The 24915-nt window shown below is 42.4% G+C and overlaps 3 protein-coding genes across 4 annotated transcripts in view; all 3 read left to right on the top strand.

Annotated features, from left to right (window-relative positions):
- The window catches only part of LOC307031005 (uncharacterized protein), a 131292-nt gene that overhangs the window by 332 nt on the left and 106045 nt on the right, over window positions 1-24915 (top strand). The window lies entirely within an intron of this gene.
- cfap184 (cilia and flagella associated protein 184) lies at window positions 19-24052 on the top strand. 2 transcript variants are annotated; one of them, XM_079667690.1, is made up of 4 exons: window positions 19-755; window positions 19867-20214; window positions 20330-20640; window positions 22413-24052. In XM_079667690.1, exons 1-4 carry the CDS (start codon window positions 69-71, stop codon window positions 22603-22605), a joined length of 1539 nt encoding a protein of 512 aa, XP_079523816.1. In that variant the 5' UTR covers window positions 19-68; the 3' UTR covers window positions 22606-24052. The 2 variants fall into 2 exon arrangements, 1 of the variants encoding a protein (XP_079523816.1); XR_013805849.1 differs by lacking the exon at window positions 22413-24052 and adding an exon at window positions 21217-22199 and having other exon boundaries at window positions 23-755; window positions 20330-21183.
- Window positions 3978-12332, top strand: LOC307031003 (uncharacterized protein). Its single transcript, XM_079667691.1, has 13 exons — window positions 3978-7648; window positions 7887-8043; window positions 9101-9300; window positions 9387-9513; window positions 9707-10005; window positions 10162-10252; window positions 10343-10459; window positions 10586-10661; window positions 10754-11011; window positions 11254-11425; window positions 11596-11744; window positions 11835-12057; window positions 12176-12332. Exons 3-12 carry the CDS (start codon window positions 9113-9115, stop codon window positions 11837-11839), a joined length of 1482 nt encoding a protein of 493 aa, XP_079523817.1. The 5' UTR covers window positions 3978-7648; window positions 7887-8043; window positions 9101-9112; the 3' UTR covers window positions 11840-12057; window positions 12176-12332.

Raw genomic sequence — 24915 nt, 5'->3', positions numbered from 1 at the left:
CGAACAGTTTCATTCACTACAGACGTGCACAAGCCCTCGAGCTATACACACACATTACATTATTTTTGATGGGATTTTATTCTATTCTATTTCTATTGAAAATGGAGGGCAAGACAGACAATAAGGTGAAGTACGATTTCGGCGAGTCAGCAGATTCCTCGAATGTAGAGAACACTTTTTATATTAGTGTAAATGGAAATGAAAGAGAAGACGTCCCAGCTACAATGGCTGCCTCTGATCATGATGAAGAAAACGGTGTCGCTAAAGAGCCCCCTACTGAAGCTACCCCTGAGCCATGCGAGAAAAAAGGAAAAGAGCACAATGTAGTCAATGAACAGGCAAAGTCTCAAAAGGAAAGTGTAGTTTTTGAAATAAACAGCCATGACGAAGATGGAGCTCCCAGGTTGCCCCTTGAGGCCCTGGAGAGACAGAACACCACACTAGAAGAAAAGAAGGCTGGGGGAGAGCAATCCTGTTCTGAAGACCTCAGCTCTGAAGAGTGCATGTGTGAGGACAGAGATACAGCCAGCCAGCGCTGCAGCCTGTTGCAGGGGAAGTTGGCTGAGTTATTCCACAAGAAGGCCAGAGATGACTCCCAGGTGGACGTGGTGATACAGGTTTCAAAGGAGCTGCAGGAGTATGAGAAGTACATAACCATCCTGGCTGACCTGAAACAGCAGCTTACCACTAATACAGAGACATCTCAGAAGCAAGCAGAGGAACTGAGATTCATTTCCCAAGAGAAGCTGGACAAGGTTTGTCGCACTGTCAGGGGATCTGCATGTTGTGCTAAAACTTTGCCTTTAATAGTTGTATCATTTCCAAGTTTAAAATGTTGGAAATGTTTTGTACTTAAAATAGATAGTAAGGCATTATTAAGCTAGATTTTTTTTTAAACTATAAAACAAAGAAATGTTACATATTCTGTGACCAACGCAATGCAGCAAATGGTAGCATAACACTTCAGAGTTTGAAAGCTAAAGTGAATAAGTGAGTTTTGAGAGATTTTTTGACTGGGGAGGGAAGTTCCAGAGGGAGCGGGGGGCTGCAACGAAGGCCCTGTCACCCCAGATCCAGAGGGAGGGGGGGCTGCGGCGAAGGCCCTGTCCCCCGGTCCGGAGCTTTGTCCTGATGGTAGGTTAGCTTCAGCAGACCTGAGGCGACGGGGGGGGGTGTGTGGTTGGATGAGGTCACTGAGGTAGGGAGGGGCAAGGTTGTTGATGGCGTTGTAGGTGAGAAGTAATATTTTGAAGTCAATTCGGTGTTTGATTGGGAGCCAGTGGAGTTCGTGGAGGATGGGGGTCAAGGGCGCCGGAAGCAGGGGGGCCAGGGGGCCATTGGCCCTCCCACTTTTCAGCCCTGCCCCACATTTTCGCAGCAGCAGATGCCGCGGAAAACTGTACAAATCCCGTTTCAATAATTCCCCTCTACTCTAAAGTCGCATCTAATACGCGATCTGATCTAGCTGTGTACATTTTGTTATTTTTGATTGTTATATTCAGTCTCACTAGCTTCAGGCATGTTTGAAGCTTGTAAAGGGAAGATGACAGCTCTCACTCGCCACTCTGCTGTTCCTCAGCGCCGCTCCCCCTCCCTCCCGCTGAAATTATGAATGTAAGGTGTATAGTAATCATAGATAACACGGCAGGGTCCGTTACAGTTTGTTTTTATCTGATTTCAAATAAGCAAAGTCTTGGCTTTCAGTACATTAAACTTGTTTCGGCAAATTCAGATGATAAATAGGCCTACAACTTTGAAGCTTGTAACGGCATAATTACAAGCGGAGAACGGAGTAATTTAACGTCACTGCAGGCATAACAACAGCCGGTGTTTCTCGTGAGTCTTTTCCCCGGGAAACAAACACAATACACACAAACGCAAAAATACACAAACACACACGTATATACACGCGGCGCGGAACAATGTACAAATCCCGTTTCAATAATTCCCCTCTACTCTAAAGTCGCATCTAAAACGCGATCTGATCTAGCTGTGTATATTTTGTTATTTTCTATTGTTATATATATTCAATCTCATTAGCTACACGCATTTTTTAAGCTTGTAAAGGGAAGACCACAGCTCGCCTCTCACTGGCCACTCTGCCCTTCCGCAGCGCCGCTCCCCCTCCCTCCCGCTGAAATTATGAATGTAAGGCATAGTAATCATAGATAACACGGCAGGGTCCGTTACAGTTCGTTTTCATCTGATTTCAAATAAACAAAGTCTTGGCTTTCAGAATATTAAACTTGTTTCGGCAAATGCAGATGATAAATACAGGTTTGAAGTTTGTAACGGCATAATTACAAGCGGAGAACTGAGTAATTTAACGTCACAACAGGCATAACAACAGCCGGTGTTTCCCGTGAGTGCAGTAATCCAAACGAAAATATCTTCCCTCCGTAGTATTTTTGATCATTTGCTCCGCTAATAATCAATCAGATCGATGGATTCCAGAGAAGAGAAACACTTTAAAGGCCTTTTTCTCAAAACGATGACTCTGTAACAGTCATTATATAATGTGACATATTTTGCTTAATATTTGGAGTACAAAAACAATCCTGATCTCATTAGAAAGCTAGGAATCACAATGTGTCTTCGGGTCAATGCGAACGATTTCGACGGAGCAGGTCACTTTGCATTAGGTAAAATAAAGCAGGCAGACATAACAGGAAGAATATACATTTTAACCCAATCAAATAGGACATTGTCACACCATTCAAATGTATCCATGTAAATTACAACCAATAAAAAAGCTTAGATTTGTTTATTTGTTACGTTGTTTACTTTATTTGTTACGTTGTTCTGCTGTGTGTGTCAGCCGTTAACCTAGAGATATAAAGAATATATACACTTGTGGTCGTCACACATGTCAGAAGAACCAGCGCAGAAGAAAACTAAATACGGTCAATCTAAACTTAAATTTAACAACTGGAAGGTCACATCCCTGACTACCACATCTCCGGAGGCTGGACCTTCTTCAAACAACGAAGCCAGATGAACCCAAAAGCAGCAGCTCTAGTCTGCGGCCGCAGAAACTGTCAAAACCGCCGCCGACCCCACCGCCGCCGTTGTTGAACCGAAACAGGCTGGTTCCAACTGCATGGAGGTTTGCTGTCGGGACATTGAGGCGGTTAAAGCTGTACAGCTAACTATCAGAAAAAAGGAGACCGCTAGTAGATTATTTGGGCAAAGAGAAGGTACTTCAACGCAGAATGGTACAAAAACAGAGTGGTTAATTCTTTGCAAAACCACTAAACGATAGTGATAAATTGCGATGTTAACAACCTCATGATAACCTCTTTTTTTTTTTTACTTAGGATCATACCTGTGTTTAGTCTAGAAAAAGGTGAATGTGTGCATTTTATTATAAAATTGTGTATATTTACAGACTGTTGCAAACACTAAGAAGCTTATAAACATCAGGTTTAAAACTAAGAGCTTTACAAAAAAGTAACACAATTAAAGATGTTTGGAGTTTTATTTGAGTTATTCATTTACATTTTTTGTCAAAGAGATGCTGATTCGAAACCGTTGTAGCCGTTACGGCATTTCCTGTTTCTGCCGGAGAGAGGGGAGTTTGTCCCAAAGCTTGCCGCTGTATTTACTCCCTCCATCTGACAGGAGGGAGCCTCATGTGTCACTCCACGGAGTTCACTCCGTCACGGAGGGGGAGTGTCTAGGGCGTAGTTTGGGATTGGGCCATACACACGCACTTTTTTTGGCCCCCCCAATTCTAAAATGAATCCGGCGCGCCTGATGGGGGTGATGTCACCGGAGCGTTGGGTTGAGGTGAGCATACGGGCAGCAGAGTCCTGGATATATTGCAGTTTATTGAGAATGTATGCAGGAGAACCGTAGAGGATGCTGTTGCAGTAATCCAGTCGGGATGTAATTAAGGCAGAGTTTTAGAGTTTCAGCAGCGGTGGATGAGAGGGGGGGTCTGATGGGGGCGATGTTCTTTAAGTGGAAAAAGGCGTTTTTGTGATCTGGTTGACGTGAGGGAGGAAAGTGAGAGCGGGGTCGAGGATGATACCAAGGTTACGGACGTGAGTTGAGGGGTTGACGATGGAGCCGTTGATGTTTAGAGGGAAGTCCTGGGTGGAGCGGGTTAGTGAGTTTAGACCAATAATGATTATTTCAGATTTGTCACAGTTTAGTTTCAGAAAGTTGTTTTGCATCCATGTTTTGATGTCAGTGAAGGCAGTTGGTAAGTTGGGAGTGGGTGGTTGCAGAAATATTTTTTGTAAGTGATCTCACAAAAGTCAGAGTCAGTTGACTGAGGTTTAAAGTTGCACATTTTTAACTTGGGTGTGAAGTTGGAAAGACTCTGATTTACCTGACTTCTGTTGCTCCAGACCTCTTAATTCTGCTTTAGGCCATTTAAGCCCCAGGCTGTATTTGGCAGAACTGGACTTTTAAAAGTGCCATAAAAGTCTGAAAACTCCACCTTAATTTGGCATTTCAAAGTGAAATCCACCAACATTAAGATACTTGACTGTGTTCAAGTACACAGTTTTATCATCAACACGGTTTTTATGTGAATGATCATTATCGCTATATATCTTTTCAACATACTATATACTGGGACTTTTTTCATTATATTCTTGACATACTAGACTGACTTTAAATACTAAACTATTACTTTTTGGATATACTATATTATGTGTCACAGTCTGAGTTTTTGTGTTTAGTTTCCTGTTTTATTTTTGACATATATTTTCTCCTGGTGACTTCCTTCCTGTGTTTTCCCTCCTGTGCCTGTTTGTTTGGCCTATTCCCAAACCGCCCCCTACACCCTACCCCTCCGTTTGCGCATTCACGCGGAGGGTCCCCCATATTGAGGGCTGTTCCAAAGCAACGAGTGTGGAGCGGTGTGGAGGGGGAGTGGGCTATCAAGCCCTCCAACAGCGAGTCTGCAGCGGTGCTGACTTGAGACCGGTCTCTACCTGACCGGAGTCACACTGTGTGTGTCCGTCAGGAAACAACCTGTTAACAAGTAGTTCCAGCAAACATCCACTGATAAACTGCGATGTTAACTACCTCATGATAGATAACCTCATATGTTTTAACTTAGGATCATACCTGTGTCTAGTCTAGAAAAAGGTAAATGTGTGCATTTTATTATAAAGTTGTGTGTATTTACATACCGTTGCAAAAACTAATAAGCTTATAAACATCAGGTTTAAAACTAAAAGAGCTTTGAAACACAATGAAAGATGTTTGGAGTTTTATTTGAGTTATTAATTTAAACTTTTTGTCTAAGAGATGCTGATTTGAAACCGTTGTTACAGTTACGGCATTTCCTGTCTCTGCCGGAGAGAGGGGAGGCCGTCCCAAAGCTTGCTGCTGTATTTACTCCCTCGGATCTGACAGGAGGGAGCCTCGTTGACCTGCGAGTGTGGCTACAGACGGAGTTCACTCCGTCACGGAGGGGTAGAGTCGAGGGAGTGGTTTGGGATTGGGCCTTTATTTGGTCGTATTCCAAACCGCACCTACACACCTACACACCTTCATTTCATTTCATTGCATTTCAAACCTTTATTTTTTACACATCTACAAACTACCCCTCCGTTTGCACGTTCGTGTGGAGGGTCCGCCCCATTAAGTCCTGTTTCAAACCAACGAGTGTGGAGGGGGAGTGTGTTATCATATCAAGTCCTCCAACAAAGAGGCCCAATTCCAAACCACACCCTACCCACTCCCCCTCCATGATGGAGTGAACTCCGTGTCAGAGTGACACTAAATGAGACTCCCTCTTTTCAGATGGAGGGTGTAAATACAGCTTTGGAACAAACTCCCCTCTCTCCTGCAGAAACAGGAAATGCCGTAACTATAGGTAACAACGGTTTCAAATCAGCATCTCTTGGACAAAACATTTAAATTAATAACTAAAATAAAACTCCAAACATCTTTAATTGGTTCTACTAGAATAGACTTATATTGTGAAATTTTCCAAAATCACTTTGGTTTGTCATACAGCATCTCTGTAAACTACGTGTATTCACTGAATTTCACTCTCTGCCTTTAACGGCTCGTTGTAGCTCCAATAGCTCCAGCCCCCACCCTCCCTGTGAGCACAGTGTGCTCTGATTGGTCGGAACGTTGTGAATCGCACTGAGCTCCGTGGAGGTGTGGTTTCCTTGTTTAGCGAAACACAGCCAAACTCACCCTGAGCACACACAAAGTCACAGTCGAAGTAAAAACAACAACCCAACTGTCTGTTATCAGCCTGCAGCGAGGGAGGAGAGATCAGCAGAGCTGCCTGCACTGAGTGTGTGTGTGAGGAAGTCCGTGGATTGGTCAATTTGGACCAATCAGCGGAGGCTTAACGTAACGGCTCCGCGGACGTAACGTAACGGCTCCACGGATTGGTCCATTTGGTTCCGGGTAACGCATGACATCATGAGTTACCCGGAAGAATCAATTGACAGTGACGTATCTCCAACGAGGCGTTTTGGGGAGGTATTTTCTGTGTTAGAGTTTTACTCGCTACAGGGTGTACTTTGAGGGTTTTGACTCTGCAGACCGTTTACATGCATAAACACCTTCATAACACACAAGGGGACGGGTAATAACCGGAAAAGCATGACATGGGACCTTTAAATGCTACATTTAAAATGTTTACTATCCATCACTAAATTCATGACAAACCAATTTTAACATCATGCAATAACACTAAGACGACATTAGTTGCATCAAACTGATCTTTTTAATAAGTTGTACTTACAATATAGTGAGAAATATGGGCTTGTACTTCACTGAGGATCTTTGTCATTCTCCAGTTATTACACTTCGCGTTTTGAAATATGTGAAACTCTGTTAATATAAAACCCACACTGCTCAAACTTCGTTACTTTTCCTAAAAATTGGTATATTTATTTATTTTGGGGCATGGGGAATGAAGAGAAAAAAAATATGAGCATTTTATGAGCATGGGATTTTGACCCCTCATATTAAAGAGCATTTTTTCTACATTTATGCTTAAACTTGCTTGAAAATTACAATTTAAAAAAGTGAATGCAGGATTTGATATGTTTTACGAGACATAAGGGCAGGAATTCAGAGGGAAAGGAGCAATTTTGAGCTCTGCTCTTAAAACGTTTTTTTTTTAAGGTCATACGTCAAACGCGTCAAATTGAATCACACAGGGGACACATCTCCGCTCTCTGACCGCGGGTATAGTAGAGTTGCGTTGAGTAGAGCGGTTGTGTTTTAAGGAGCTGGTATTTTTTCGGTAGTTTTACATTGTATTTCACCATTTGTATTCATGGTGCAGTATTGTGTTTGTGCAGGTTGCAGAAATACCAGCCTGTCAGGACATCGAGTCCACTATTTCCCTAACAGGAAAAGAAAGCTAGCTAGCTTTCGGTCCTGGGTTCGTTTTGTGCAGACAAAGAGACGGGACTTCAATGCTGCGTTTGTGACGAAAAACGCGGTCGTTTGTGGCGCTCATTTTCGACCGGAGGATTATGAGTCAAGTGATGTGATGGAGTGCAGTATGGGATATCGAAGCCTGGACCGTGTGAGGCTGATGGCTAGTGCGGTTCCGTCAATACACACAGCTCCGGCAGCATCAGCAGCAGGCTGGAGTGAGAGCGCGGGAGCGTCAGTCAGAGATTCAGCAAAACGAAAACGTGAACTGTGCACCGTAAGTTTTGTTTTTCTAACGTTTGCTAACTTCCAAATTAGTCAGTATAATGATTTCAATAATGACAAGCAACGTGTGTTTAGTATTTATTGTTGTAAGTTAATGTTGCTAGCTTTTTAAACCCACTTGCTAAGTCATAATGGATAATGTTAGCTAGAATTGGCGTGGGGACTTTATTTGCATATCTAATGGCGCAGTTGCTATTTATTTTCATGTGTTTCATGTGTGTGTTTTCAAGACTTTGGGAGATAACAGTACTGCGGATTCACCTACAGCCAGTGATGCTGGGCTTATAGACCCAGAGCAAGAGGTCGTCTCTCCATTGGTTCCTCAGCCAACATCTGTGCTTCACTGCGGCTCACAGTGTAACCTAAGACCTTTCCATCGTTCATCAGGTAAATGTAACACAGAAGTAGCGCGCCCATTTTACATCAAAACGTGGTAAAGACTCTGCATAGTTTTTGTACATGTTAAAAACATATTAGAAAAACATCTCAGTATGATGCAGGCTGTTACAACTCCAAGACTTGCTATAACCTCAATAATTAACATATAAATGAATTAAAACATCTCAGCCCGAATGTCAACAAAACCTGAACATAAGCTTTGTAAAGGTAGATTGTATGGCAGGCACAATTATATAATATATATCTTTTTATCCTAGCGATTGTTAACTGTGTTCGTTATTCTCCCGTCCAGGAGAGAAGCTTTAAAATAGGAGACTAAATGGAGTCTCTGTGAAAGTTCAATTGGGTACTTTAATTAAAAAAGGCGCGGTAGTGTTACAGACAGAATATTGTTCAGTCAGACAAACAGCTGTGATCTGGCTCTCCTCGATAGGGAAGAGAAGAGAATGGATCTCTCCTCCGGTGCTGTTTATATATCGTCTGCTGGCTCCTCCCCGCAAGCCGGCTCGCCTCGTCTCCAATGTCCGTTATTGCATTTAAACAGAGGATAGGTTCTTTTCACATTCAATATATGCTTAACACGCCGTTTCTCCTCATATTCTCTTTCATCACTTTTCATTTAACACATTCTAAACGCTGTAATCAATACTCTAAACAATACTTCTCGGCTCGTTTGGTTTCCGGTCATTCCGGATGTTGTCACATGCTACTCTCGTCTGTAAACAATAATGTATTCAAATAAACTGTACCTTCATTTAATATTCAACATGGTAGTATCTCGACATCTATAGTTGTAGTGTTAAATCAGTAGGCTTCGGTTTGCACCACTCCATATCATTTCGCTACTAAATTCACCTCTTCAGGAAATCGTATATTAGCCACATGCTAAATGCTAACCGGAGATGAAGGATTTTCAGAATAAAAGCTTAACTGCTTGTACACAAGAATTTCTGGTTTTTCAGTATAAAAGAGCATTAAAACTGACGGCATGTTTAAACTACATTTCCCCATTAAAACATTGATTTTAATTTCTAACACTGTCCAGGTACAGCCCAGGATGGTCAGTGTGGGGTGTCAGACAGAATCTCCACTGCCCAGTCCTGCACACAGTGATGATGTGTCATCTTCTGTAACCATGGACCACCCTGGGGATATGCCATGGAGCCCAGAGGAGGAAATTATGAGCGAGTCGTCTGACGAGGAACCATCAAAAGAGCCACTGCAGCGAACTAATGTTGATCTCAAGTAAGGCTTCTTTTAATTTTAGATGATGTGTACTGTATTACCAAATTGTGTCGGTCAGAAATAACAACGTTTTTTTTTTTTTTCAGTGCTGCTGACAAGTTCATTGTGTGCCAAACCCAGCTGATGTCCTTGTTCACCATTTGCCCTTCCTGTTGTGGGGAAACCCAGGGTAATGTGGAGCAGCAAGAGGGAACGTATATAAAGATAAAACAAGTAAGAGGATATGTGTGAATTCCACTGATGTAAAAATAAAGGTTGTATCATAACCTGTATGTAAATGTTTGTTTTATTTTATTTTTATGTTTTATCAATTCACTGTGTCTATACTTCATTAGTTTTATGGTATAATTGATTTTTGACTGACTAAGAGTTGTACTGGCAATGTTCTGCTTTTCACATCTCTTAGGAATGTGCAGCATGTGGGTATCAGCGTTTTTGGCAGAACCAGCCAATGCTGTACAGAAACATGCCAGCCTGCAACCTGTTACTGAGAGGGGCCATCCACTTTTCAGGTTGCATGGCTACCCAGACAATACGGATGTTGAAACTGTTAGGGCTTCAGTGCATCAGTGTCGGCACCTTCTTCCGCCATCAACGCCTGTACACAATCCCTACTATCGTGCAGGCCTGGCAAACTGAGCAGGCTGGGATCATCCGAGAACTGAAGGAGATGGGGGGTGGGCTAATCCTCTCTGGTAACTGCAGGTAGAACACTTCAGCTTGTATTATTGATATCAAAAAGAGGTCAAAACAATATTTAAATTACATTCATTTAGCTTTATCCAAAGCAACTTAGAATAACTGTATTGCATTGTTTTTTGGGCTTTAACGTCTGAATTAAATTGTTTTTGACACTCATAGGTCAGAGTCTCCTGGCCATTGTGCCAAATATGGCACCTACTCCTTGTTCGAGGACAGAATAAACAAGGTTTTGGATCTTCAACTTGTCCAGGTAAGTTAACGTTATCAGTCACACAAATCAGATGTGCTTTCGTCTGATGTGACACGGTTAGTGATATGACTGCATAATGTTGTTTTACAGAGCTCAGAGGTCCCAAGCAGCACCTGGTGTGAACTAGAGGGTCTGAAACGCAGCATTGACTTCCTTAAGGAGCAACACATGCAAGTTTCAGCCCTTATTACGGACCGATATCACCAGGTAAAGACACACAAGAACGAACAGACATATGTACACACAAAGATTCTTGGCGCACCATATTAACAGCAAAAAATGCATTTTCTTACTAATTAGTAAGTAATTAAGGTGTTGTGTTTCACTCTTTAGGTTGCCAAGTGGGTGCGGGAGGAGTTGTGTCCAGGAGGAACGACTCATTTCTTTGATATCTGGCATATTGGTAAAAGTATGTATCTTGATGTTGGTAGGTTTGATTAGGCGGAAATTTGTTTATAATTACATTTTCTTTTTTAACATTTTGTTTCTGTTGTGAAACAGGTCTAGGGAAAGCTTTGGATGCTGCTGCAAAGGAGTGGGAGTGTGAGGACCTGAAGCTGTGGAGGCCAGCCATCATCAATCACCTGTACTGGACTGCAGCTTCCACTCCTGATGGAGATCCAGATGTGATGGAAGCCAAGTGGCAAAGTATGGTGAATCATGTTCAGGACATCCATGAACACGGCACTCCTGCATTTCCCTGCTGTGCACATCCACCTCTGGAGGGAGAAGCAATGGACAAGGAGTGGCTGGAACCAGGTAACGTACTCTGTACACTGTGTTGCTGAAACATCTTAGTCGTCCAAGTGCTTGTTGGTGCTTAGTTTATTTTGGTTCCAGAGCACTCCATCAATATATAACCCAAAGTGTGCTAACACATTAACAAGGCGTTATATAAATAACACCTGATAGTATCACACAATCGTGCTTTATCAGTGTAGGTAATACATGCATATGTAGACAATTCTAGTAACATCAGAACAAAATATGTGTTTGTACAGGAACAACTGCAGCCATTAAACTGGAGAGGGTGACTTTGAGAACAGCATTGGTGAAGGATGTCCGGAAGTTGTCTCCACAGCATCAGACCTATTCCCTCGAGGCATTTCACTCCCTCATCCTCCACTTTGCACCAAAGCACACTGGGTTCTCCTTCCTTGGGATGTCCAGCAGGTAAATATGATGTGATGGTGAAATAATGTGTACGGCTTAGGGATGTTAATAATTAACCATTTAACCGCTAACGAACAGTACGAAGTTTAACCGACTAATGCTATCAGTTAAACAGTTTATTCACATATGTACAAACAACTTGTGAACTGCATAATCTGCTTTTTCTACAGGCTTCTCATGGCAGCCCTGCACTTTAACCACAATAGCAGCAGAGAGGTTGCTCGAACCAGTGATGGTGAGGTGCGTTATGCAGTTCGCTACCCAAGGTTCTGCAAAGGTGGCTGGGTAGTTCGCCCTATCAAGGAGAAGCCATCATACGGTTAGCTGTTTTACTCGGTCCCTAAATATTATTTATTGTGTGATGCATCTATAATATCACTGAAGGTGATCACTTGTTTCCTTCCTTCAGCATAGGCTGCAGCCCTGATGGAGTCTCTGAGAGAGGGCTACTCCAGGCCACCAGAGACTCTACGAGAGAGCAGTGCAGTCTTGTCCTCCACTGCCCCCCTTTCCACTTCCTGCCAGGAGATCGCCAAGGATGAGGCAGTTGGCCTTTATCTGGCACGGCATTCCCGGTTTAACACAGGAAATTAGTGTGAAACCAGCAGATTCTGTGGTTCACAGTTTTCAGGGTAAGATTATTCTAAATTGACATTTGTTTATTTCTTAGATAAAACCTGGTAAGAGATTTTGATGGTGCAAAAATCAATATTAATATATAATAACAATATTTTCTTTCTCTCTTCATAGGATATGTTGGGACAGGTCCCAAAGCTTGCCGCTGTATTTACTCCCTCCATCTGACAGGAGGGAGCCTCGTTGAGCTGCGATAATAATATTAAATAAATAATTCCATATTCATAAATGAAATGATATGATATGCAAATAAAATGTTCTTGGCTTTGGACTTGTACTCTACATAATTATGTTGAGGTCATGGTAATCTAATTCAACAAACAATAACTGCAATGAACAGATAGCATTTTCTGACTCGTAAAATGATTGGATATGGTGTAATTTGTTAAATGATTCTGTGTTGAAAAATGTATATCTTTAAAAACTGCATTGGTGTATTAGGGCGGGCCATACTATTTTTTTTTTTGTAAATCGATCGAGAGGAGTGTTCAAATAACGTATTTTGGTGGTTATTAATGAAAAGACACTATCAATCTATCAATGTTTATTTGTGTAAATTGAAAAAATACCACATTTACAGCATAGGTAGACAAAATGTTTGGAAATGCATGTGTATGCGAACACATAGTGCGAACACACTATGATTGTATTGATCGTCACCAAAATGAGGCCACTCAAAACCTTTGTAAATTCCTCCTCCTTCTTCTGGGAACTGTCTTCTGATGGCAGACACAACACATGAGGGTAAGGGCTTCCTAATGTGCCTGCCTAGAACTCCATAGGCCCAGCGGATGACCTGCCTGTAAGCTGTGTAGCGGTATTGCCTGGGGATAGGGACACAATATCTACAGGTAAACTTGATAGCCTTGTTAAAATCATCAACAAGTGTTATATAGTATATAATCTACAGGTTCTGGGTTTTGAAACCTGCTAAACACTCGGGGTCAATAGCAACTGTATTATCTTTAATAGTATTTATCTTTTTAATTGTAATCTAACCATACTCATGTCTGCTGGCCTGAAGCAGGGCCATGCTCCTGCCTGAAGTTCATGTAGGCTATCTGTAGCACAAAGGGATTCAGACCGCATGCTTCAAAGCCTGGGTGCAGTGTCAGGCATGTTATGTCTGGTCTGGGGGTGAGGTTCTCCACCAGGGCCCAGAAGGGATCCACCTCCCTGCAGCACATGCTCTCCACAGCTGAGGTCATGGGCTGGCATTCACCACACAAGCACCTACAAAACAAAACGTTTATCAGGAAACCGTATTACATCTCTCTCCCCCCCTTCGCTGCTCTCTCCCTCCCCTCCGGTACACAGCACCGTAAGACGTAGTGTGGATTTGCATTAGGTAACACGAGATACGGCTGATACTTGCGCATTAGTTTCTGTTATGGATCAGTATCAACAGTCCTGCCCGTAACGTTAATATATTATCAATGCTACTTTAGTTATAGCCTGATATATGATAGCTAACTTTACAATGTTGTGATGTGACGTTAGCTAACATTCTGTAGCTAACGCCGGTCACTCACCAAGATAGCTGCCCAGTTCTCCACTGGTTCTCCTCACACCACAGCTCAATTTCTCTCCGATGGCCGTTATTTCTTCTAATCCTTGGCTGCTCCTGGTCTCTTGGACGCCTAGCAGGCTCATAATTACAAGGTTGTGGTCCGTCATATGCATTCGAATATTCATGTTCAACTTCTTCTGTGTCTTCAGTATCGAAACTAGCATTGGGATCCATGTTTATTAATACGTTACACCGGCCGCTCTCCCCCTTGTGTCCCCATGTTACGTCACACGGGGGAGGTCACGTGCCGAGGCTTTTTTATGCGGAAGTGAACATTTCTTACAAAAACGACGCCAGATGTCACTAGTGTATATTTCTGTATATTTTTTTGAAAATCTAGTGTATTCATCATTTTCCTACACATTTATTCACAGGTGTCTTTAACCTGGAAGTTGCTCTTTAACATAGGCCTTTGCATAATGCTGCGCTATACTTTGCAGCCACAAGCCGTTGCCAAGCAACGCTTATTGTTTTGGTGTCCTTTGATAAGCAGGCAGTCATATCATTAGCTAGAACTAGCTAGATCTGATAGATTTGGACATAAACGCGAGTGAAGTCTAACCGGACGCGAGAGAGAGATCAGAGATCAGATCAGCTGCTGCTGAGGGAGAACACGCAGCTCTACCGGATCACAGCTCCGCCGCTGTGAAGGACCGTTGAGTGGAGCAAAATTAAATATACTAAGAGTTAGACCGAACACACTTAGCTAGTTTATCTACTCTGGAACTAGCTATACTAGTTATACATGATGTGTATTCTTTACTGTCGGGTCACTTATTACAGGTTCAGCGAGCTGCACGAGACTGACGGGCTGTCAGGAGAGGGAGAGGAAAAGAGAGCACCCCGTTTATTTTTCCCATTTTATTATTCAGAATTACTGTAAACCTTTGAATAAAGTAGTTAATCTACTTTTAGTAGTTTATTTAACTGCATTAATGATGTTGTTTTTTTCATTAACTTAAAATAAATCTCACGTACCCCCTGCAGTACTCCAACGTACCCCTAGGGGTCCGCGTACCCCCATTTGAGAACCACTGTTCTAGACCAGTGGTTTTCAAAGTGTGAGGCGCGCCTCCCCAGGGGGGCGCCAGAGAGCTTCAGGGGAGGAGCAGCGTGAGAAAAAAATTACGAGAAACCTTGAAATCTAGCTAGTTAACTTCCGCTAACTTTATGCGAGCGGTTGTGGCTCATCGGACATTTATGAGAGAAAATCCCTAATGTCCGAGTGCAAGTGAATGCAGCACAAGACGCGAGCCTTGTAATGCTACGTTCACACCGGACGCTCTTATCGCATCGCTCTAATCGCTCGAGTTTCACCGCGGCTGCCAGCTGTGTTTACTCCCATCATTCAAACAAGACGTGCTGGCTCGGGAGCTACAACTACAACAAAATTAACATATTTTACCATGATTAGATTGTAATACACGTTTCTAAATGATGCCGACGTAACAACATACTGATACCGTTTAGTAAAAACCATGAATTGATGCTTGACAAGTCTGCAGACAAGAAAAACTTTTCAAAATGCTTGTTTTCTGAATGGAGATTGGGTCGACCAGGCTAAGCTAACGTTGTATATGCTCACTCCACACTCATAACAACGGCCTACAGACATAAATAAACCAGCAACTGTATTCGCCATGACACAGACAGTCTGTGGTTTGTACTTGTTTAACTTCTGTACAGTTTCTGAACAGATATGAGGAGCTGTGATCTCTGTGTGCTAACTGCTAACAGCTAATGGCTGATGTTTTCTGGTTGAACGTCAGTGACGGCAGGCTAAGATCCTCACCTCTGATTGGCTTCCGCAAGAACGCGTCATGTGAATTTGACGCTCGAGTTGAAAAAATTGAACTCTCGCGTTTGACGCGGCCCCCTTCAATCACGTGATTCGCGCCGCGTCCACCGCTTCATGCGCGCCATCGGAGCGAATTCGCGTCTGATCGTGTTTCTGCATTGACTTTACATGTAATCGCGCTGCCCCCAAACGTTGCATCGCGTCCGGTGTGAACGTAGCATAACCCCGGCCCTGGCGCGTGCGTGGAAATGTGATTGGCGGCGACGGTGCAAAACGAGAAGCATTCTGACCCAAGTACACGGAAGGAATGAGGTATTCGCGGTCTACAATGACAGAGAAGAGACTGTCAAGTTTGGCTGTACTCAGCATTGAATCAAAACGCACCATAGCTTTAAATCTTAATAAGTTTGTGAGGCGTTATGCTGAACAAGATGGTAATCGGCGCATTCAGCTGTAATAGGCATGCCAACTTGATGCTCTGCTGACACGGATGACTCGATGAGCATAACAAACTATTAAGATGATGGCCCTACATGTGTATGTGTACAGTATATAATTTTTTCTTTGAGGGGTCGGCCCCCAAAAAACAGTTTTAAGTCCTGAGAAAGTCAAATAAGACGGTGTGTAAAGCTACACTACCCAGCCAAAAAAAAGTAACCACTTTGATTTAACTAGGCCAGTAGGTAAGGACTTTCTACTGGATAATACCTTACTGCAGCAATGTATATGTTTTAGCTGAATACAAATGTTTTAACCCTAACTGATGCAATAGTCACCTCTTTAATGTTTGTTCTTTCTGATGTAAAGTCAAGGCAAGGCAAGGCAAGTCTATTTATATAGCACTTTTCAGCACGCGACAATTCAAAGGGCTTTACAAAATAAATTAAAAGACATTTAAAGAATAAATACAGTAAAAACACATTTTATAATGGCATTTTACAACAGGCATTAAAAAGCAAAGATAATAAAATAAACACAACATGTATACAATACATCAGGGGTATTCAACTAAAATTCAACGAGGTCCAGTTAGAGAAAATCTCCCCGTGCAAAGGTCCGGAACTTGCTTTATGAATTAGTGTGATATATATTGAAGTAGCCTGTAGCTTTATCAACATCTGCATGTAATCAACAACTGACTGCCAATAAAATAAAGGAAGTACAATTCATAAACAACAATATTTATTGTCAATTAACATTGAACTATACAGATATACAGTAAATACTGTGGATATGTGTAATGTTCCTCTCGGGCTGCATTTAAAAGTAAAATAGAGAAAATAAATAAAATAGTTTTTGAAAATATGTGCTCAATTTTAGATAAATAAAATAAAGTGTAGCAGCAGGAGTTTCCCTTTCTCTTTGTTAACCATTTCACATCATGACTTAACAGTTTCAGCCGATTATAGAACAGTCTTTACACATCATCAAAATTTAACAGTTTTAAAGTTTCTCTTTCTTTCCCTCTTATATTGCAGTCCCTCACTCACTTTTTTTTAATTCAGTGCGAGAATTGAGCTTGTCCTGCCAGGAGTTTAAATCTGGGCTGAAATGGTGTCAGGGCCATTCTCATACACACATGCAGGTGCTCAGTGGTTAGCCTCGGTTAGCCCGCCCTGGAATGTTATTTTTTGTTTGTGACCTCAGTTCTGAGTTGAGAGGGAATGTTTGGTGAAACACTTTGTGTTTTGTCTCATAGTGGCGTTTTGGCACTTTTAATGAGCGCCACGGTCTCTGAACAAATGAGACACACTGGTTCTGTGCTCCCAGTGCGCAGGATGAACATGAATGACGGCCCGTCCACACTACAGCTTCGACAGCTTCAAAAACGGTTTCCAACGCGTCTGCCCATTCACTTTGAATGGGGTGACGTCACGTTGCCTCGCTTTTCGCCGAACTGAATTGTGGGTAGCAGAGCGGAGCTTTCCTGGCGTTTCAGGCTGCAAAAGTTGAACAATGTTTAACTTCTGAAGCCGGAGACGCCGGAGTAGCCAGCGTCAGCCAATCAAATCCCGTTTATGCAAATCTGACAGTTCAAGCGCTAGCCAATCAAACCGCATGCAAGCTGGGAGAGCTCAGATTCCAAACGAGAAATTACAGTAGCAAATCACCCGGTTCTTTACGAGAATAACTATTTACTGGGATACAAACCGGAGGAACCAGGCATGGAGGGAGGTGACAGTGGGTGAAACTGGTAGGTTTTCGCCTGTTTGGGGAGTTTATATATATATCTATATTGCTCGCATAAAATCCCCGGTTTTTTTTGCTTTGTATGCCGGGGGCGGGACATTCATGTGATTGGTTGTTCGTCGCGGTGCTCGAATAAAATCCCCAAGCTTCAGACACGCCCAGCTCCAAGCTTTTTTTGAAGCTATAGTGTGGACGGGCCGTGAGTCCATCCACTCAGGATTCAAAGCTCTGTTCTCACTGTCCACGTTCCTCTTCTTGGAGAGCACCATGTGTAATTATTTGTCTCTCCCTGTCTGCCGCTAACACGCCTGTTCACTCTCCTCTCCGCTTCTCTCCCTGTATCGCTAATTATTCTCTTCAATTACTTTCCTCTCCGCTTCTCTCTGCTGCGCTCTCATCTCTTCTTCTGTGTTTCTCTCCCTGTATCGCTCACTCGTCTCTTTCGCCCGCTGTTGGCAGCAGTTAAAATAGAATCGCCCCATCAAAATTGAAGTCCCCTATTAATGTATTGATTATAGGTCCGGGTCCGTATAGGTCGGCGTCTGGGTCCGGAGCCGGACCGCGGTCCGCCTGTTGCCGACCCTTGCAATACATGTTTAAATGGCTTACTGCAGTGCAAATATGAACAGCTGTTGAATTGTTTAAATCGGCCGGTGGCTTGACTAGCAAAGTGAACGTGGTAGGTGTAGAAACCTGAGCCATAAGGTTCAGGCCATGTCTAGCGCTATGTAGAGGTGTTCCTCTAACTCGGTTCTGCGTGTGGGATAAACTGAGCAGATGACGTCTCGTTAGAGGGAAAATTCTGCAGGGGTTAAGTCCTTATACCTCAGAGGTGATGGGTTACGAAGCTGGACTAAACCGAGGTTGGTCTGAATCGCGGTCTACCTGTCTGTCTCTGAGAGAATAGAGACAGGCAGTTGCCGGATGTTTGGCCGGATATAAATAGAGTTGGCCGTGATTAGAAGTGGGGTTGAGGCGTGGCCATGCTCCTGAACCTAGGTTAACAAATTAACTTCATTTCACCCCGAAAAGGTCCAACTAGCTCATCTTTAATAATACCGGCCCATACCAGAACCCAGCCTCCACCTTTTTGGCATCTGAGTTGACGTGGAGCTCTGGGCCCGGTACTGATCCAGCCACGGGCCCATCCATCTGGTCCATCAAGAGTCAACCTCAGTTCATCAGTCCAGAAAACCTTTGAAAAATCTGTCTTAAGATATTTCTTGGCCCAGTCTTGATGTTTTAACTCATGTGTCTTGTTCAGTGGGGGTTTCAGCCTTCCTCACCTTGGCCATGTCTCTGAATACCTGAGACTTCTGGGCCCTCCAGGTAGCTCACAGTTCTGGAATATGACAGCACTGGAGGATAAGGGCTTCCTTGTGGCTTCACGTTTGACTCTTTTCAGATCTTTGGCAGTTAATTTGAGTCTTTTTGTCTCAACACGTTTCTTGCGACCCTGTTGACTATTTGCAACTACACTTTGATGGTTCTGTAATCACAATATCTTAGCAATTTCAAGAGCGCTGCATCCCTCTGAAAGGTTTTTAAAATGTTTGACTTTTCAAATGTCAGTTAAATCTCTTTTTTGGCCCATTTTGCCTGAGGAAAAGAAGCTGCCTAATAATGATGCACACCTTCAAGTAGGGTGTTGACATCCTTAGGCCACACCCTCCCTCATTACACAAATACACATCACCTGATGATGAGTTTTTACAGCATGGAGTTGGAAAATATGCATACAAATTATGATATGGTCAAGATACTCGCCTAATAATTGTGCACACAGTGGACTGTGTGTGTGTGTGTAGTCTGTTCTGACGCAAGACATACGTCAGTTTTCCCCGGATAAATGTTTTTGACCTATGAACACTTACAAACATCGGGTATCGGGTCAACTCCATGGGTATATTGCATTTCACAAACTCTAAGGAGAATAGATTAAACACTCAAAAAGATGCTCGTTAGATCAAAAACTTTGATCCAAAAGTGTATTGCTGTAGGAGCGGACCGGAGAGATTCTCTGGGACTTTTTCTTTCTGAGGAAAAATAATATTTGCAGTTGTACAAATTCCATATAGCAAGTACTTTTATAGAAATGTCTCATATGTATTTTCACGAAAGCCCAAATAACCATCTTGTAACCCAACTATATATAAGCACCCAAATTGGGGGACCTCTACACGTTTGGAATCAGTGTTGATTGTGTGTCTTAGTGTTCTGAACAGTTTGCCATATCTTTGTTGTCAGGTGGAAAATGAATGGCAATCATTGGTGGCTCTAAAGCAGGATGTAGCTGTGACAGTACTGAGCCTATACCTTGGTAAACAAGCTGCTCAGACCAAGGTGGAGACAGCCTTGGAAACAGAGAAGCTTCTACAGCACGAGCTGATCAGACTACGCCTCAAAAACATCAAGCTAAGGGCCAACATTCACAGACTGGAGGGGGAACTTTGTGCAAGGGAAAAAGATGCGGGGGACCCCCTCCTTCTCCACTTTGATCTGCTGCAGGCTGAGAGGCTAGAGCTGAAAAAACATACTGAAAAGCAAAATGAGGAATCTTTAAAGACGCAACTAAAGATCAGCAGCAGCTTGGAGGTAAGTAGAAAAATCCGAGTACAGATTGCGTAATTTCTGTATTTGTTTCACAACATATGATTTCCAGAAATAGGTAACCCTAACCCTAACATTGTTTTTTCTTCTGCTCTATCAGCTACTGTCAAATATAAAGGAGAAATTGTTCTGGAGTCAAATGGAGGCCCAGGCCAAGCGAGAGCAGCTTGCAATGTTGGAAGCAATGGTGGCCAGGGGAACGGACTTCCTCACAAGGACTAGGCACGCTCGCAACAGCCTTCGTAGAGACAACCTGCGGCTGAGAGAGCATCGTGGACTGCTGGGAAACAGGGTCCTGCTGCTGGACTTTGAGGACACTGTGGACGCCTCTGACTACATGGAGGATCAACTAAGGGATCTGAAGTGCCGGCAAGCTGAGATTGTCTTCAGTTGTGGCAGATGGAAGAAGAAGTTGAGACCACCTAATTAATTAATGAATAACTAATGATCACACAACACAATATCAGCCCAAAAAAAGCCAGATTTAAACAGCTGAGCAGGAGCACTCTGACCAGGTGAACATTGATTTTCTGCTATATGCAAAGGTGGAAGGCTTAAGAACAGATAAGCTATGAAAAAAGATAACTCAAAAGTCCACAAGAAAACAATTATTTGAAAACAATTGTTATTTTTGTATATAATGACTATATTGGACAATACAATGGTTAACAGAGAGTTAAGCCCAAAACATCAGATGTTAATAAAGAACGGGTATTTTTTTTTATTACAAAAAAATTGCATACATTATTTATTCACCCTCTTCAGCACAACATTCTCTATGTTGACCTGTAGCAGGTCAGGACCCTCTCTATGGTGCACCTGTAGAAGGTCAGGATGCTCTCTCTGTTGCACCTGTAGAAGTTCAGGACCCTTTCTGTGGTGCACCCGTAGGTCAGGATGCTCTCTATGGTGCACCTGTAGAAGGTCAGGATCCTCTCTATGGTGCACCCGTAGGTCAGGATCCTCTCTATGGTGCACCTGTAGAAGGTCAGGATGCTCTCTATGGTGCACCTGTAGAAGGTTAGGATCCTCTCTATGGTGCACCTGTAGAAGGTCAGGATGCTCTCTATGGTGCACCCGTAGGTCAGGATGCTTTCTATGGTGCACCTGTAGAAGGTCAGGATGCTCTCTATGCAGGGGTGGATCTAGGCAAATATTCATAGGGTGGCAAGAGGGTGGCAGGAGATTTTGAGGGGTGGCATCCCCTGGCAGAAGTATATGCTGATTTAATCACAGTCATATGTCCATGTTAACTTGGAAAGCCACAATATTTATATTTTAACTCAATAACATAGGTGACATTATTGTGGCACATCAGGAACGCCTTACATATAAATATATAAGGTGGCAGACGTAATTTAATGAATTTTAACTGAACAATAACTGAATGAGTTTGTTTCACTCTTAGACCAGCAGGGGTACCAAATCTATGAAGACTGCTGCATTAAGTACATTAATTAACTGTCTCATTGATGTTTGTCTGAATTAATATAATACTACTAACAATCATATTATTCCTATCAGCTGTCAATCACTGTTATGATTCACATATTCATTATTGAATAAACGATATTTTTTGGAGGACTTAATGATGAATGTTCCTCAAGATGCTTGCTCACCCTCCTTCAAATTTGAAAGACAAGTAATTATATCATGTATCAAAATTCAAAAGATTCAAAGGAACAGTTCAGCGCCACACGACTTTACTGCAAACAGTTACAACCTTGACTTTACATCAGAAATAACAAACATTAAAGAAGTGACTAACTGCATCAGTTAGGGTTAAAAAACGTGTATTCAGCTAAAACATATACACATTGCTGCAGTAAGGTATTATCCAGTGGAATGCCCTTACCCACTGGCCTAGTTAAATCAAAGTGGTTACTTTTTTTTGGCTGGGCAGTGTAGTTTTACACACCGTCTTATTTTACTTTCTCAGGACTTAAAACTGTTTTTTGGGGGCAGACCCCCACAAAGAAAAAAACATATATACACACGTAAGGTCATCATCTTAACAGTTTTTTATGCTCATCGAGTCATCCGTAAGCAGAGCATCAAGTTGGCATGCCTACCATTTTGTTCAGCAAAAAGCCTCACAAACGTATTAAGATCAACAGCTTTACTGCGTTTTGATTCAATGCTGAGTACAGCCAAACTTGACAGCCTCTTCTCTGTCATTGTAGACCCAGGGCCGTCCCTCCCTACAGGAAGATCACACAGACAGCGTGGAGCCTCACCTCGCGGAGGGGGCCTCATCTTGCGGAAGGAGCCTCAACTGAGCCACAAATGCAGAGCATTTATGCGGCGCAATTAGTGTGGCGCGGCACGGTTTCGCCGCTGCGAGACTCCAGGACCCTCTCTATGGTACACCTGTAGAAGGTCAGGATACTCTCTATGGTGCACCTGTAGAAGGTCAGGATACTCTCTATGGAGCACCTGTAGAAGGTCAGGATACTCTCTATGGAGCACCTGTAGAAGGTCAGGATACTCTCTATGGTGCACCTGTCGAAGGTCAGGATGCTCTCTATGGTGCACCTGTAGAAGGTCAGGATGCTCTCTATGGTGCACCAGTAGAAGGTCAGGATACTCTCTGTGGTGCATCTGTAGAAGTTGCAGAGTATCCTGGAGTCCATGGTGAACCTCAGAATACTGCAGAGGAAGAAGAGACGCTGTCGAGCTGTTTTTAGTGTAGACTGATTTTGGTTGCAATACAAGGTATTGAACATTTTTCTGAATGAATATATAAATAATATTTTTCAAAGTTATATTTCTCCAAACCTATTGATTTAGTATAAGAAGCAGGAGACTGTTGATGTATGGAATAAGTTTGGTTCCATTGTTTTTTCTCCGAAGGCTACATACAGAAACATATACGAAGGGAGTGGCCACTCACTCTATTGAATGAGATATATTGCCTTATCAGTTCATTTATAAGTTAGCAAAATCATTCATAAGTAGGTAAATTATGCTTGATACTTGAAGATGCTTTAAGAAAAAAACAGGTTACATCACAGCTCTCCATAGGGATTCATTTATTTTGTTGGCAGCTCATTCCTCAAAACAGAAGCTTCAGATCGCTTATAATATGAGGAAATTAAATATATGTTATTTAAATAATAAGTTATTTAAGTTATTGTATATATATATATTTATAAAACGGACAAGTCAAATCAAGCAATCTGATTGGCTCTTAGCCGTGATATACTGACTGATACCACGGGTAGAATTGTAAGTTACTTTTCACAACAAGTCAGTATCCCTCCGCGCCTGAGAAAAACAGTATACAGTTGGCTTTTCAAACTGAAGCAAGAAAGCAGCGGAGAAGTAACGGGGCAGAAAACCTCCTTTTTACGCAGGGGTCCAGACATAGACATCAAACGGCAAAACATATTCAGTGTGCAGTTCCTTTGGCATTAGGGCAGGGATATCTAGATACTTTCTAAGGTTTGACATGATGAATTGTGCTACTTTTAAAGCAAGCAATGATGTTTTCAAATCTGTAATCAAAGAGGTCCGCAAAAACGCTATCGACCAATCAGATTGCTTGATTTGACTTGTCAGTTTTATAAGTAAGGGATAACCCTAACCCTAACCCTTTTTTCTTATCAACTTAGATTGGTTAGAACAATGTTGGCTTATTAACACATATATACAGTACATATATAGAAGTACAATATAAGACAAGCACAAGTTTCATTTATGGGCCATATTTACTTTTACTTTTTGAATGAGCCGATTCAAAATGGCCCCCTATGGAATTAGTTTTGTCAATAAGATAAAGCAACACTTTCTCAGAATCAAGCAAAACTAAGAGTTTAAGAGAAAAAAAAACTGAGTCAACCAAAATAAATTTAATTTAAAAAATAAAACTATAAGTTGCAAACAAATCATTTGTGTAATCATGTAAACTATAAGTATTTTTTCATTGTTTTAACATATCTTTTTGTTTGCAGTTCTCTTTGCTTCTTTCTCAATGATCAGACTTTTGCTCTCGCTGCAGCTGTCATTTGCGCTCCTTCATTTATTGTTTTCCATTCTGACCCAAACATCCCAGGTGGGTGGGACTTTCAGGGGTGCGTCGCCATTGGCTGCTCAGTTTTTGAGTGACAGCCCACTCCCTCTATGGGAGGAATTCCAACAACACGTTCTCACTCCCAACCCGTCACATATGTGGCGAAGTCCCTCCCCTTCCGGGGGAGCCCCATGGGACCTTATTTCGGTAAAAATTATGTATTGAAGTCAATGGAGAGAGAAAGATTATCTTTCGATCCCGTTTGAATTGTGCCACGAATTACACATATGATGTTTGTCAATTTAAAAGATAATTTTGCAAGTCAAAAAAATAAGAATGTGTCGTAAAACTGTGAAGTAACACATTTTGTGTGAAGCTCTCAATGAACTACAACTCTGGTCTTGCATACGTCACCAAGATGGCCGTCACGTTAGCACATTTCACCTCTTTCAGAATGAGGCAAAAAGTATTAAAAGAGGTGAAAATCACTACAAGTCTGGCCATGTTGAGAACTGTACATACGAAAAAGGGAAGTTAGTCGGTTCCGTAATAGCCAGCATGCGGGACCGGCTTTACAAAGTTTCGGTGAGTACCACGAGTGTAATGTCAGTGGTGTAGTCCAGGGTATACGCAGGTATACGGCGTATACCCACTTATTTTTCAGACAGCATGGC

Source organism: Notothenia rossii (assembly GCF_949606895.1).
Source record: "Notothenia rossii genome assembly, chromosome: 3".
Lineage (NCBI taxonomy): Eukaryota > Metazoa > Chordata > Actinopteri > Perciformes > Nototheniidae > Notothenia > Notothenia rossii.
The sequence above is the reverse complement of the archived record's forward strand: the minus strand, read 5'-3'. Positions and strand labels throughout refer to the sequence as shown.